At 29.7% G+C, this 17,126-nt stretch overlaps 1 protein-coding gene across 1 annotated transcript; it reads left to right on the top strand.

Annotated features, from left to right (window-relative positions):
- The first annotated feature begins 5,367 nt into the window (after nt 1-5,367).
- Nucleotides 5,368-16,900, top strand: LOC109793715 (F-box/FBD/LRR-repeat protein At3g14710). Its single transcript, XM_029270411.2, has 4 exons — nt 5,368-6,577; nt 11,241-11,368; nt 16,050-16,193; nt 16,300-16,900. The coding sequence occupies exons 1-4, from the start codon at nt 5,746-5,748 to the stop codon at nt 16,588-16,590; spliced, it is 1,395 nt and encodes a 464-aa protein (XP_029126244.2). The 5' UTR covers nt 5,368-5,745; the 3' UTR covers nt 16,591-16,900.
- Nucleotides 16,901-17,126: the final 226 nt, after the last annotated feature.

Here is a 17,126-nt window from a genome sequence, read left to right as displayed (position 1 = left end):
AATAAGTTGTATTGGACCAGAATCTTCATCTAAGATTTCATCTGGAATTTTAACATATAATTTCAAAGCATTACTAGTTTTATGATTCCTAATATTCATAGAAAAATTTGGATAACAATTAAAGAATGCAGGGCCATCATGAAGATTACTTTCTAATATAGCAATAATAGAATCTTGAAATTGTTTCATTCTAATATCTCTTAAAAGTAATAAAATTGGGCTATTAATTCCTAATCGATAATTAGGTTTTGCTGCGACTTGTATTAATCCTAGATGCATATAATTATAACCTTTCTTAATATGTTCATCTAACACATCTTGTTGAAGTAAATTAATGATTTTATTTGTTTTAGTACCAGGATAACAGTATTCAGAAATATGTATTTCATCTTGATTTGTTGAAAAAATACTGTGTTGTTTATAAACTTCACATTTTTTTAACTATGGGTATTGACCAATTATGCAAAGAGTTTTCTATTTCTGCTATTTGAATTTCTGTTTGGGAATTATCTTGAGAGGTACTAGAGGTTTCTTCAGTTATTGATGGAGTTCTCATAACTATTTGTTTATTCTTGTTTTTGCGTCCTAAACTGCTAGCTGTTTCAATAAAGTTTGATAATATTGATGGTTCTTTGATGGTTGTAGAGGTATGGGTGCGTGCTCTATCCATGGTTTGCCAACGGGTTTACTACCGGGAACACCTAACACACAGGCTTACCAACGGGTTTACTACCGGGAACACCAAAAGAGTCTACACTTCTACTCTATTCCCCCCAAAGAAGATCAATATATCAAATTTATTGAGAACAAAGTAACAATTTAAGATGAAAAACTTGAAATAAAACAAATAATTATGAACCCAATATAAACCGAGATCAAGGAAAGGTGGCAGAGCCTCCTAGTTATGATCAATTTATATTGAGGGTACCAGATGGCTCTGATACCAATTACAGAGTTACGGTATAAATATGCTCAGTTCTATCTTGATAGTTATAAACATAAAGGTATTATTATTATTATTATTATTATTATTATTATTATTATTATTATTATTATTATTATTATTATTATTATTATTATTATTATTATTATTATTATTATTATTATTATTATTATTATTATTATTATTATTATTATTATTATTATTATTATTATTATTATTATTATTATTATTATTATTATTATTATTATTATTATTATTATTATTATTATTATTATTATTATTATTATTATTATTATTATTATTATTATTATTATTATTATTATTATTATTATTATTATTATTATTATTATTATTATTATTATTATTATTATTATTATTATTATTATTATTATTATTATTATTATTATTATTATTATTATTATTATTATTATTATTATTATTATTATTATTATTATTATTATTATTATTATTATTATTATTATTATTATTATTATTATTATTATTATTATTATTATTATTATTATTATTATTATTATTATTATTATTATTATTATTATTATTATTATTATTATTATTATTATTATTATTATTATTATTATTATTATTATTATTATTATTATTATTATTATTATTATTATTATTATTATTATTATTATTATTATTATTATTATTATTATTATTATTATTATTATTATTATTATTATTATTATTATTATTATTATTATTATTATTATTATTATTATTATTATTATTATTATTATTATTATTATTATTATTATTATTATTATTATTATTATTATTATTATTATTATTATTATTATTATTATTATTATTATTATTATTATTATTATTATTATTATTATTATTATTATTATTATTATTATTATTATTATTATTATTATTATTATTATTATTATTATTATTATTATTATTATTATTATTATTATTATTATTATTATTATTATTATTATTATTATTATTATTATTATTATTATTATTATTATTATTATTATTATTATTATTATTATTATTATTATTATTATTATTATTATTATTATTATTATTATTATTATTATTATTATTATTATTATTATTATTATTATTATTATTATTATTATTATTATTATTATTATTATTATTATTATTATTATTATTATTATTATTATTATTATTATTATTATTATTATTATTATTATTATTATTATTATTATTATTATTATTATTATTATTATTATTATTATTATTATTATTATTATTATTATTATTATTATTATTATTATTATTATTATTATTATTATTATTATTATTATTATTATTATTATTATTATTATTATTATTATTATTATTATTATTATTATTATTATTATTATTATTATTGTTATTATTATTATTGTTATTATTATTATTATTATTATTATTATTATTATTATTATTATTATTATTATTGTTATTATTATTATTATTATTATTATTATTATTATTATTATTTTTATTATTATTGTTATTATTATTATTATTATTATTATTTTTATTATTATTATTATTATTATTGTTATTATTATTATTATTATTGTTATTATTATTATTATTATTGTTATTATTATTATTATTATTATTATTATTATTGTTATTATTATTATTATTATTATTATTTTTATTATTATTATTATTATTATTGTTATTATTATTATTATTATTGTTATTATTGTTATTATTGTTATTATTGTTATTATTATTATTATTGTTATTGTTATTATTGTTATTATTGTTATTATTGTTATTATTATTATTATTGTTATTGTTATTATTATTATTATTGTTATTGTTATTATTGTTATTATTGTTATTATTGTTATTATTATTATTATTGTTATTGTTATTATTATTATTATTGTTATTGTTATTATTATTATTATTATTATTATTATTATTATTATTGTTATTATTATTATTATTATTGTTATTATTATTATTATTATTATTATTATTATTATTATTATTATTATTGTTATTATTATTATTATTATTATTATTATTATTATTATTATTATTATTATTGTTATTATTATTATTATTATTGTTATTATTATTATTATTATTATTAATATTATTATTATTATTATTATTATTATTATTATTATTATTATTAATATTATTATTATTATTATTATTATTATTATTATTATTGTTGTTATTATTATTATTATTATTGTTATTATTATTATTATTATTATTATTATTATTATTATTGTTATTATTATTATTATTATTATTATTATTATTATTATTATTATTGTTATTATTATTATTATTATTGTTATTATTATTATTATTATTATTATTGTTATTATTATTATTATTATTATTATTCTTATTATTATTATTGTTGTTATTATTATTATTATTATTATTATTATTATTATTATTATTATTATTATTATTATTTTTATTAAAGCAAAAAAAATGTTTCATACTTTCCTGTATTTTTAAAATTAAAAAAAAATAAGTAAGAATATATATTTTGAGTAGGTGTAGTTATAAAGGTAATTTTTAAAAAATGGTTAAGAGAAAAAGAATAAATTAAAAGATAATTATAAAAGTAAAGTTGTTCAAAAGTATATATATCAAATAAAACAATTGTCTTTATCAATAATATTTGATTATTTATAAAAATTACATTGATATAATTTAAATATAGAACTTTAAATATATTATTCAATCCTTAATTGTTAGGTCGATCTTAAATATTGTCGTATATAATTTAACTACATTGTACTAGATAAATTAATTTTTTTAAAACATAAATTATAACTTTTTTATCATTTTGTTATACGTACCAAGGTTCATAAGTTTTAATATAACTGAATTTTATTAGAAAGTTTATTTAATCATCTTTAAATAGAGTTTATTCTTTCAATTATAATTTTGTATATATACAAAACTCAAACCATGCACTTTTAATAGAACACGTTAATAATGAAAATTTGATTTTGTAATTATATAAGTATTTAATAAATAGATTTATCATGATTTTAGACATTTTGGCCAAAGAAGATTTTTTTTCATATTTTTTATTTGTTATAATTTTTAATCTATTTTTCATTATTTATTTTTTTGTTTTTATGTGTTTGATTGGATTATCATTTTATTTTAATTTTTAAGGTGTTTATTGAAATTCGAAGGGCATCATTTCTAAATTTTTGTAAAGACAATTGCATCTTCACCAAAAAGAAAATGACATAAAGTTGAAACACAATTTTAGGCCTAGGAAAGGAGTAAAAATGTGAAGAAATAAGCACTTGGATCTTGGCGAGGCTCTATTTGGATGAAAGCATAAAAAAGTCGTATTTGTTTGGGCTGAAGCTTCCCCCCATGATTAGAGACGTGATAATAAAAAATAAAAAAAATAAAAAAAAAAAGTTCAATTGTTAGAAAGTAGAAACAATCATCTTGAGTTAGTAGTTGGTTCTAAAGTCTTTTCTACAAAATGAGAGGTTAACATGATGCTTTTAAATTTGACTCACACAATATAAAATAATATTTGATAAAAAAATACATTTTATAAACACATTAATTCTTAATTGTGAATTTTATGATACTACATAAATCATGTTCATGAAACAAAAAAAAGAGATTGTTAATTTTTTATTAGTTGTTTGTGATGGATTTAACAAAGACATGTTTTTATTTAAACAAATACAGTCAATAATAATACGTCTCAAAATAATCAGATGCTCAAATCAGGATAAATTCATTTTGGTCGTTAGTTCAGTATCTACAAAGTTTAGAGATAGAAAAATATTCTTTTAGAAACAGAAATTGTGTCTCGATTTTTTTATAATAATGTTTTAAGGATCAATTTGATTAATGATTATAATTCCAAAACCTTAAATTAATCAATAATTTTCTAGGCTATTTTGCAATACTTTCTAATCAATAATTATCTATTTCAAGGACCAGTTTAACCATCTATTACAATTTCAAGAACTATTTTATCCCTTTATTAATTTTATGGAATAATTTGACTAACTATTATAATTTCAAGAACTAAATTGGTGATTCATTCAATATTATTTTATAAATCAATTAATTTTTTTAAAAAAATAAAAACCCAAAATAGTTTGTCAAAATTCTATTTTCTTTTTAATTTTTATATTCATGTTCACTAAGAATATATTTAATATATTTTAATTGGTATTCTAATTTCTAAACAGGTAAGTGAACTAATGGTCCTGATGCTTGTGCAAGTCACGTGATTCTCATGCTAGCTACGTTAGCTCCATGTGGTCACACAGGCAAGAACTGATACACCATTTATAGTGCATTTTATTTTATTTTTTCCTCAATTCAGCCTTTCAACAGTGCTCTGATAATTAATTCTTCATCAAAGTGAGTCTTAATTTCACATTCATCTGTTCAAATTACATGTTCTATTTTTCTTCCTAGTTGATTCTTATGTTTTTTTCTTTTTCAGTTGTTAAAAGTTTGCGGTAAGCTCCTAGAAATTAAATCTTATAAGAAATGAAAGTTGCAATTTTCTCATTTTCTTTTCTAGTGAGCATAATTTCTCAGTTTAATCTTACCTAACTCACTATTCTGTTTCTGACACAATTTAAACATAACCCAAATGGGAAAAATTATGCAATAGTTTTATCTCCTCTGTTTCATGTTAAATAACTTTGTGGTATTACTAAACGGTGCATGCTTACATAAATCTGTTTTATTTCCTTTGCAATTATTGATCTATGGACGATATGTGAAACTTGAAACCTCTGGGAATCGTGCACCAGGTGTTTGAAAATATGAATTCAATTATTTCAACTCAGAATAGTGAAACAATACAAAGGTCTCCTACTGAGGAAACTGTGGTTGAAGGGGAAGATATAATCAGCAAGTTGCATGAAAGCATTCTTGGTCAAATCTTGTCTTTTCTTCCAACTATTGAGGCAGTCCGCACTAGTGTGCTATCAAAAAGGTGGATTCATGTTTGGAAATCCATCACAGGCATACAATTTAACGATGCTTTGCACTGTTTTGGGAAGAAGATGCCAAAAGAACAATTTGTGTGCTCTGTAAATAGGGTGGTTCTTCACTTTGCCAATTCAATTGTCAAAAGCTTCTCTCTTTGTTTAACAAGTTATCATTATGATTCATCCCTGGTAAGTTCATGGATCTCCTCTATCTTGGAAAAGAGTGTTCAAAAACTTCATATTCAGTATGCTGATAAAATCCTCTTTCCTTCCCAAACCCTCTTTAGTTGCAGCTCTCTATTACAATTGGTACTTCAAATGAGATGTACTCTTAGTGTTCCAATCTTTGCTTCTCTCCCAAACCTTCAAAGTCTTAGCCTTTCTGGTATCAGGTTAGTGAGTGAATCCTCCAATTACTCAGAAGATATAATTCTTAGATTCCCACTTCTCAAAGTGTTTGAAGCCAGAGGATGTGAGTGGCAAACTAAGCAGAACATTAGTATAGAAGCACCTCTACTTGAAAGGTTTTCTGTAGCATCATGGAGATCTGTGTCAAATGAATCACATAAATCTTCCATAAAGATTGTTGCTCCCTATCTAGCAGATTTCTCTTATGAGGGTGATCTTGAGCAGGATATCATTCTATTGAATTCTTCATCAGTTCATAGTGTCAACAGAATGAATGGCAAAAGATATGCAATTATATATTTATTTATAACGATTATTCTCTTTAATTAGGATAATTAGTCGTAAATGTATATATGGCAGTTTAGCTTATTTAGTGGGCTGAAAATCAGCTTAACAATTTGTAATTACTTTGTATTTATATGAGAATTCTCCTACAGGAGAACATACGGTCTTTGACTGAATTTTCTCTAGTTCATGACATGGTATCAGCCTAGGTTACGATCCCACCACCTAGTTTGTGTTTTTTTTTCTTCAGTCTCGTCCTAGATTCCTGATCCTGCTTTCTCGATTTCTATTTCCGAAGCTCCATGACTTCCGAAAAATATGATATCTTGTTCGTTCGCCTTACTGAAAAAAACTACTCAGCTTGGGCATTTCAATTTCAGATATTTGTCACCGGAAAAGATTCGTGGGGGCATGTTGATGGCAGCACTCCTACCCCTAACAAAGACAAAGAGACGGTTGCTCATGCTCAATGGGCAGTCAAAGATGCTCAAGTCATGGCCTGGATCCTTGGTTCCGTTGATTCAAACATTGTCCTGAATCTTCGTCCTTACAAGACTACAGCAACAATGTGGTCTTACTTGAAGAAAATTTAGTCAAAATAATGTCGCTCGTCGTTTCCAGCTTGAGCACAACATTGCTAATTTTAAACAGGATAGTCTCTCCATCTCTGATTTTTACTCTCAATTCATGAATCTTTAGGCTGAATACACTGATATAGTTTATGCAAACTTGACTTCTGAAGGTCTAAGTTCCGTACAAACAATTCATGAAACTACTAAACGTGACCAATTTCTTATGAAATTGCGATCTGACTTTGAAGGCCTCCGGTCCCATCTCATGCATAGAGATCCTGTACCATTGTTGGATGCGTGCCTCAACGATTTGTTACGTGAAGAACAACGTCTTCTTACACAGTCCATCATTGAAGAATAGAGATTGTCTACTGTTCCCGTAGCATACGTGGCACAAGGGAAGTCACGACGCCATGACATGAGTGCTATTCAATGTTTTAGTTGCAAGCAATTTGGACACTATGCTTCCTCCTGTCCAAAAAAATTCTGCAACTACTGCAAAAAGGATGGACATATTATTAAGGAATGCCCAATAAGGCCACCAAGGCAAACTGTAACAGCTTTTACAACCACCACTGATTCTTCTACTCCCAACAGTTCTGCCAATCCAGCACCTGTCCCACAACATGCTACTACTGTTGTTCCCACTTTGACTCCTGAAATGGTTCAACAAATGATCATTTCAGCATTTTCTGCTTTGGGATTCTCAGGTAAATCCTCTTTACCATGGTATTTTGATTATGGGGCTTCCAACCACATGACCAACAATACTCGATTCCTTACTAATAAAAAAAAATATTTGGGGAATCTTAACATACATACTGCTGGTGGAAATCAATTGCCTATAACAACAACTGGTGATATTTCTTCATCTCTAACAAATGTCTTTGTCGCTCCTGGTCTCACCAGTAATCTCATTTCTGTTGGTCAATTAGTCGAAAATGATTGTCGAGTTCAATTCTCACAGTCTGGTTGTCTTGTGCAGGATCAACACTTGGGGACAATAATCTCAAAGGGGCCTAAAGTTGGACGTCTTTTTCCCATCCATTTCTCGCTGTCTCCAAGTCTTTCTTTACCTTTAGTCTCTTGTAATTCTGCAATTGTTGATTATCAAGTATGGCATAGGCGTCTTCGGCATCCCAACTCCAATGTACTCCATGACATGCTCAAATCTAGTTTTCTTGGAAATAAACACACCCCCTCTCTTAATGATATTCATTTTGATTGCATTCCTTGTAAGCTTGGCAAAAGTAAAATTTTACCTTTTCCAACACATCAGTCGCATGTCAGCCAACCTTTTGATATCATCCATAGTGATGTTTGGGGGATAGCACCAGTTACATCTCATGCTTATTACAAGTATTTTGTAACTTTTATTGATGATTATAGTCATTTCACTTGGGTCTATTTTTTGTGCTCAAAAGATGAAGTCTTTGCTACTTTCAAATTTTTTTATGCTTATGTTCAGGCCCAATTCTCCTCCAAAATCAAGATTCTTCGCTCTGATAATGGGGGGGAATACACCTCGCACTTATTTCAGGAATTCCTGCAAACCAATGGCATTTTATCTCAACGATCATGCCCATCAACCCCCCAACAGAATGGGGTAGCTGAACGAAAAAATTTCCATTTACTAGATGTTGTTCGCACTCTTTTGCTGGAGTCGCATGTCCCATCACGTTTTTGGTGTGAAGCTCTTTCCACCGCAGTTCATCTTATAAACAAATTGCCATCTCTTTCCATAAGTAATGAGTCCCCTTTCACTCGATTATTTGGTCACCCACCCAATTACTCCACTCTTCGTATCTTCGGTTGTGCATGTTATGTACATCTTCCTCCACAAGAACGCACCAAACTCACTGCACAATTTGTTGAATGTGCTTTTCTTGGCTATTCTTCGCATCAAAACGACTTTCTATGTTATGATCCTAAACTTCATCAGATTCGAGTCTCTCGAAATGTCATTTTTCTAGAAAATGTATATTTTTTTGCAAAACATCATGACTCGTTCTCTTCTCCAATTTCTGTTTTGCCATTGTTTACTAATTCTTCTGCCGGTCCATCATCATCTAGACCTCTCTTGACCTATCAAAGAAAAAAAACTACCCGTCAACATCAACAAGCAGAATCCCATGGGCCCCTTCCAGATAATTCCTTGGCTGTTGATCCAGTACAAGCTTCAGCACCATAACCAACTCCTTCACGACGCAGTTCACGCATTCGTAAGCCCCCAGAAAGGTATATCAGTTCCATGACAGCAACTTTATCATCTATTCCTATTCCTTCTTCTTATAAACAGGCAATGCAGAATGAATGTTGGAAAAAAGCTATTGCAAGTGAACTTCTCGCCTTGGAAGAAAATCAGACATGGGATATAGTGCCATGTCCCCCATCTGTTAAGCCTTTAGGCAGCAAGTTTGTGTTCTCTATCAAGCTGCGTTCGGATGGATCCATCGACCGTTACAAGGCGAGACTAGTTGTGCTTGGAAATAAGCAAGAGTATGGCCTAGACTATGATGAGACTTTTGCTCCGGTTGCTAAGATGACCACTGTACGTACTATCCTTGCTATTGCTGCATCCAAATCTTGGTCACTACATCAAATGGATGTAAAAAATGCTTTCCTCCACGGTGACCTTAAGGAGGACATTTCCATCACACTTCCTGGTGGTATGTCGACTCTATCCCCACCTAATGTTTGCAAATTGAAACGCTCTCTATATGGATTGAAGCAGGCCCCTAGAGTATGGTTTGAGAAATTTCGCTCCACTCTACTTGGTTTTTCATTCACTCAAATTCAGTATGATCCATCACTTTTCCTCCAAAGGACTCCTAAAGGCATCGTCGTCCTTCTTGTTTATGTGGATGACATTGTGGTCACCGGCTCTGATCCAGATGCTATTTCTAAAACCTAACAAATGTTGCATTCAACTTTTCACATGAAAGAGTTAGGTCATCTCAATTATTTCTTGGGTTTAGAGGTGCATTCCCATCCTGAAGGCATTTTCATAAATCAGCACAAATATATTCAAGATTTAGTCCAGCTAGCTGGACTAATTCTACTCTTGTTGACACTCCAATGGAAGTTAATGTTAAATATAGACAACATGAAGGGGAGCTTCTTGACGATCCCACTCAATATCAGAAACTAGTTGGTAGTCTCATCTATGTGACTATCACTCGCTCGGATATTTCTTTTGTTGCACACACCGTTAGTAAGTTCATGCAATCTCCACGACACTTCCATTTTTCAGCAGTACAGCATATCATTAAATATCTTCTTGGCACCTCAAGGCGTGGTTTATTCTTTCCTAAAAATCCATCTCTTCAACTCCAAGCATATAGTGATGCTGATTGGGCTGGCTATCCAGACACTAGGAGATCAACTACTGGCTGGTGTATGTTCCTTGGGAATGCGCCAATTTCATGGAAATGCAAGAAACAAGATTCAGTATCAAAGTCATCCACTGAAGCAGAATATTGCGCAATGTCTGCTGCTTGTTCTGAAATAATATGGCTACGGGGTCTTCTTACAGAGCTTGGATTGTCTCAAGCACAACCCCTTGGATTGTCTCAAGCACAACCCACTCCACTGCATGCTGATAACACCAGTGCCATACAGATTGCAGCCAATCCGGTTTACCATGAACAGACGAAACACATCGAGGTTGATTGTCACTCTATTCGAGATGCGTATGATCGTAGAGTCATCAATCTACCACATGTTTCGACATCTATTCAAATCGCTGACATTTTCACTAAAACGTTGCCACGCCAACGTCACAATTTTCTACTTGGCAAATTGATGCTTGTAGATTCACCAGCATCAATTTGAGGGAGGATGTCAACAGAATGAATGGCAAAAGATATGCAATTATATATTTATTTATAAAGATTATTCTCTTTAATTAGGATAATTAGTCGTAAATGTATATATGATAGTTTAGCTTATTTAGTGGGCTAAAAATTAGCTTGACAATTTGTAATTACTTTGTATTTATATGAGAATTCTCCGACAGGAGAACATACGGTCTTTGACTGAATTTTCTCTAGTTCATGACACGTAGTGCATCCGTTGTGATTGTTATTGATGAAGACAAAATGGAAAGAATAGAAAAACTTGGGTTTCAAGTGCATAAGCTTCTTGCACAAATCCGCGAAGTGGAACAAATGAAGTTATTGTTTTACAAGGTATTCTCTTTTTTCTTGCTATTTGGATCGGGATTTTGCTGAGATGTGCGGAATAGTTATTTAGAAATGGTTGCATAACATGTTTTATGATAAGAAAGTTGTTAAATGCATTTCAACTATAGAAATTAGCACCTGCTGTGCTCGAGAGCAAAATATTTGGATTGTTAGCTTTTCCCTTTTAAAATTTAAGAAAATCATTCATTTATTCACTAAAGTTAAAATGACTACCACATTAGTTTTTTAAAAAGTTGAGTTATTCTATTAGTCTTTTTTCTTCTTTCATTATTTTATTAATATAAAATATTCACCAATTTTATTAATAATTAACCTAAGACCTTACTTAAAAGATATTACTTCAGAAATATGAACTCAATTTTGCTAGAACTATGACTTTTATGTGATGGTGTTAAAATATGATACAAACTTCTAGAATAATCTAGATTTTTATAGAGAAATACATAAGTATGCTAGTAATTACTAGATACAAATTCTAGAATCATGTAAATAATTATATATATAGATAGAAAACTCTAAAAATAGATATCTCCCCTTCCTGATCTTAGGTAAAATCTCAATTTTAACAACAATGCTTTTGAGATTTTGCATAACTGAATTTAAGTTACTTCTCCATGGTTAGTAGACTAAAAATTAAAAAGCAGTTTATGCCACTTCATACAACAAATAATCAAGAAGGGTGGCCACGGTGAAAGGTTAAGGCAGCCCAATTATACACCCACATTATGGATAGGAATAGGATCCATTCCTAGACCTTGCATACAGTAGAAGCTTTATAGTACCATGTTGAATTTAGTTGTCTATATACGTTTTATTGTTAAATTCACCTAATAAGTAAAGCTTATTGGAGAGTTTGTCCTTCACACAATGTAAGAGCAGAAAGCAAAATTGATAGGCTACAACACAATAATGTCAAGTAGTATAATATGATTACGTAATAATTTTAGATTAAGCAATGATGAAACCAACTTTACATAACTCTTCACAATATAAAAATTTAATTTCAGCACAGGGCATATTAGACATATTCAACTTCAAGCCCAAAGAGCTCTCACAAATTAAAGCACATTATGTATAAAACCATTCCTAAGCTTTTATATAATAGCTTAAACTATTGGCAGCCATGATCCTTGAGAGGAACTATGAGATTAGAAGTAAATTTCTCCAACTGTCCCATCGTTATCTTTACCTGTGAACGTAAGCCTGAATAAGCTCTTATAAGTAAGAACAAATGCTGTTATGGGCGCTCTCTCTTTTCTCCATAGCTTCCCATGTGAACTATTATATCAGTCTACCACTTCACTTTCATTGTGACCAAGTGTTGACTACCAATAACTGACAAATAAGTTCTCATGACAAACATCAAATTAATGAATCATCTATAGTTTCCACGACAAAATGGAAATCAAAGGTCCAATAATTAGAGTATGAAGTTCAAACATTTTGCAAAACAAAAAATCTGATCCATTAATATAGTACCTTGGACTGTAGAAAACATGAAACATGCTTTTCGCGGATATAGCATTGGCCACAGAAGAAAAGAAATTGGGATAATAACTCTGGCTACCAACAATTGATTTAGGAAGACCATTTCTTGGTCGAGCAGCTCTTCGGATTCCCAATCTCAATTCTCCATTTTCACCCCTACAAACAAATTAATGACCAATAAGAAACAAACATTATAATGATTTTATTATCAGTCATTTTCCATGCTTCCAAATTTTGGCAAGACAAATTCTAGATCCCCGTGAACCAAAAATGTCACTATGCTAATTTGGTACTTCACTGTCACTATGACAAGAAGCTTCCTTAATATTAACATCAACAATGAATGTTTACTAATCATTCCAATAAAAGAACAAATTAAAAGTGATTGCTAGAACAGTATAAGAAAAACAAACATATCAATTCCAATGAAAACAATATCCTATTTGAACATGTATACACACCTTAGAAAGAGAACTGCATCTCCAGAAACGAGATTGTTTTGGTTAACAAAGATACTCCAGCCAGTAGTGAGCAGATGCCGCCTTGGCTGACCTGACAAAAAGTTACCACATGGACTTTTTGTATCATTTATGTCAATCAATATGTGATTATGAAGCTAGCAACACCAACTTTTTCATTTATTTTTTCAATTACCTCTGTAAATATGTCTAAATTTCCATTCCACACCATGCAGGTCATTGGCAACAAGCTCTTGAGAGGGTCTCTGCTACTTATAATCCTGTAGTGAGCACAAAAGCAATTCATCATTCTTAGGGAGACAAAGAATTCAAAACTCTTGAACAACTTCATTGTAGAACTTATGAGTGCAAAGTAGAGCATGGTGCACACCAAAGGAGGAAAACAGTCTTCAGCAGCTCTACGAGGGACTGAGAACCCCCCATGAGTGCTGGTGTCTGAGGCTGTAAGCGTTTTGCAAAACATGTGAGGTGTTGACTTGGCAGGTGTTGTTTCATTTCCCTCTTCATTTGCTCTCAATTCCTCACGATCTTTCTGCTCCAAATACAATCCTGCCAACTGAACACAACCCAAGATTTCAAGCACTCCCCTTGTACTACAAATAATGCTCAAAATAATAAGAATTTCTCTGCTTTTACAGAAGCAAAATAAGGTTTGATTGGATAAATTTCTCCAAAGCTCTTTTAAGAAAGAAAAATAAGAAGAAAAAATGAAATAGGTTTTTCTTTGAACTAAAAATAGTTTATGCACAAACTAATTTGAAAAGGGAGAGAAGGATGCAGCTTGTTCTAAGTGCCCTTGAGGGAAATACACCACCATATTCCCTTTCTTTGGGAGGGAAGTGAGGGGGCCAGCACAAGCGTGCCAGAGCTCAAGATAAGAAGAAGACACACGTGCGGAGGAAGAGCCAGAGGATGAACAAGTTGGAGAGGACAAAGAGCAAACACAAGGAGCACCTTTCTCACACTCCCCATCGTAAGACGCACTCTTCTCATCAGCCTCAAACACTGCATCGTTCAGATCAATTTCCATGAACACCCTAGTGTGTTGGTCGTTATCCCCTCCTCCTCTCTAACCTCCTTGGAGTGGCAGCTGGGAGTGGCGGCGAAATGGGTGTGGGGGTAGAAATTGTCGTTAGTGTTGTCAAAGAAGATGAGGAAGTCCCAAGTGGAGGCCCTCAAAAGGGAGGGAGGAGGGCGGAGGGGGCTTCGAAAGGGGGCGTTGCGGAGAGGAAGATCCGTGGTTGCTCGCGGCGGGCTGGGAACGCTATGTTGAAAGGGTATTCTTTCCATGGGATGTTTGCGCGAGAGGGTGTATTAGGGTTTGAGTTCTACATCGGTCAAAAGCTAACCAGATGTAAAATAATTTCCTCTTCATTTCTACATCGGTCAATAATAAAACCGATGTAAAGTCGTTCATATTTACATCAGTTTTCTACCCAACCTATGTAAATGTGTCTATATTTTCTATTTATTTACGAGATTGCCACCGCATTTTAAATTTACATCGTTTTTACTACAACCGATGTAGATATAGCGATGTAGAAAATCATTTTTCTAGTAGTGAAGGTTTATGAAAAAACCAAGCCAAATTCACTTTGGAGCAGCTAAAAGAATTCTAAGATACCTACAAGGCACGAAGGAGTTTGGTATTTGGTACAAAACAATGACCAACTCAAGTTTGCTCGGATACACTGATAGTGATTGGGCAGGATCGATAGATGACATGAAGAGCACCTCTGGTTATGCTTTCTCACTCGGATCAGGAATATTTTCTTGGGCATCAAAAAAGCAAGCAACAGTTGCACAATCAACTGCAGAGGCAGAATATGTTGCAGCAGCTGAAGCTACAAGGCAAGCAATTTGGCTACGAAGAATACTTGCAGAAATGGGAGAACAACAAGATGGGCCTACTACAATCTACTGCAACAATAAATCAACAATCGCAATGACAAAAAATCCAATACATCACAGCAGGACAAAACACATTGCAATTAAATATCACTTCATCAGAGAAGCAGAAACAACTAGAGAAATCAAGATGGAGTATTGCAAGACCGAAGAGCAAGTTGCTGACATATTCACAAAGGCACTGTCGAGAGCAAGGTTCGAACAGTTTCGCACTATGATAGGAGTTAGAGAAATTTGTATCAAGGAGGAGTGTTAAAATATGATACAAACTTCTAGAATAATCTAGATTCTTATAGAAAAATACATAAGTATGCTAGTAATTACTAGATACAAATTCTAGAATCATGTAAATAATTATATATATAGATAGAAAACTCTAGAAATAGATATCTCTAGAGTTTTCTAGATAAAACATGAATGATGTCATGAGGCCTATAAATAGGTCATGTACTCAACATTTGTACCAAGCAACTAGTAAGCCATTTCCACTACTCAAATCTATTCCAACTATTCCTCTAAACTAGTTTCCTCTTAACTAAGCCTATCATTATAAATTTGCCTTCCCATTCTTTCTACCAATCACATAAGCTTTTACTATTTGATAATTCATAAACTAACAGATGGTATATGGTATTAGCCTTTTAAAATTCAGTCACGACAAAGTTGGACCTCATAATTTGTCCGGCATTTATAAATACACTTCTATGATCTATGACTGTCTTGTCTTGCATCCAAAAGGCATGCAAACTTTTGAGTCTACATATCTGAACACGTTTTCTTCTATGGTACAGTTTTTGATGCATGCCAAGGATATTTTCACCCATCTACCTACTTTTGGGAGGCTGACTTATCTTCAACTAAATGAAGTCACTGGTGAAGCTCTGCTAAACATTCTTCACAATTCTCCAATTCTTAACACTCTTGTTTTACAAAATGTAAGTTTTGAACTCATGCTCTTGGTTCACTGAAATTCAATTTCAAACTACTTGTTTATATTATATCTCTACAAATGATGACGCACTAATTTACACAAAATTTCAGGGAGTATCTGAATTAAATAAAGATGTCTTGGCTTCTGCATCAGTGCGTCAGTGCTTCCTGACTAGCTTCAAAGTTTTTCAGTTTAAGGAATTTAATGGGCATGAGAATGAGCTTCTTTTGACAAAATTTGTGATGGAAAATGCAGCAATCTTGGAGAAACTGACTATACGCACAGCTTTTTGGCTACGGTATTCAGATACTGACATGAAGAAAGTGAAGAAGGATATACTCTCTATTCCTAAGTGTTCCAACTTTGTCATGATAGAATTTTCTAATGTTAATTGTTCCTAAAGTCCCTACCATTTTTCTATTTTGACTCCAGCATATCAATGTAAAAAAATAAAACTAATAAGGTGTATTTAAATAAGTTTATAAAAAGTTATGATATGCCCGTTTGAGTTAATTTTGTTATAATACACTACGAGGGAAATAAAATAAAATAAAATAAAATAAACTGTTTACATTAAAAATTTACATAGGTTTTTAGAATTTCAATGTAGTATGCGAACCGGTGATATTTTTGTAATATTCTTAATTAGTTTTTATAGAGTCGATTTAGAAAATATAATAATATTACATAATCAACGTGTTATTTTAATATAATATTTTTACCAATATCAAAATATATGTGATTGTTCATGTCAAATATTATTTCAACAAAAATGTCTTAAAAATCAAAATATATGTTATAATAAGTCGTAAATGTTAAGTTTCATACATATACATGTTTATTTTTATTTTCTTTGAATTCTATGCATTATATATATATATATATATATATATATATATATATATATATAAAATGTGTGTTTTTCTATTATTCTTGT

Source organism: Cajanus cajan, chromosome 11 (genome assembly GCF_000230855.2).
Source record: "Cajanus cajan strain Asha chromosome 11, NIPB_CcT2T_4, whole genome shotgun sequence".
In the NCBI taxonomy this organism is placed as follows: domain Eukaryota; kingdom Viridiplantae; phylum Streptophyta; class Magnoliopsida; order Fabales; family Fabaceae; genus Cajanus; species Cajanus cajan.
The sequence above is the reverse complement of the archived record's forward strand: the minus strand, read 5'-3'. Positions and strand labels throughout refer to the sequence as shown.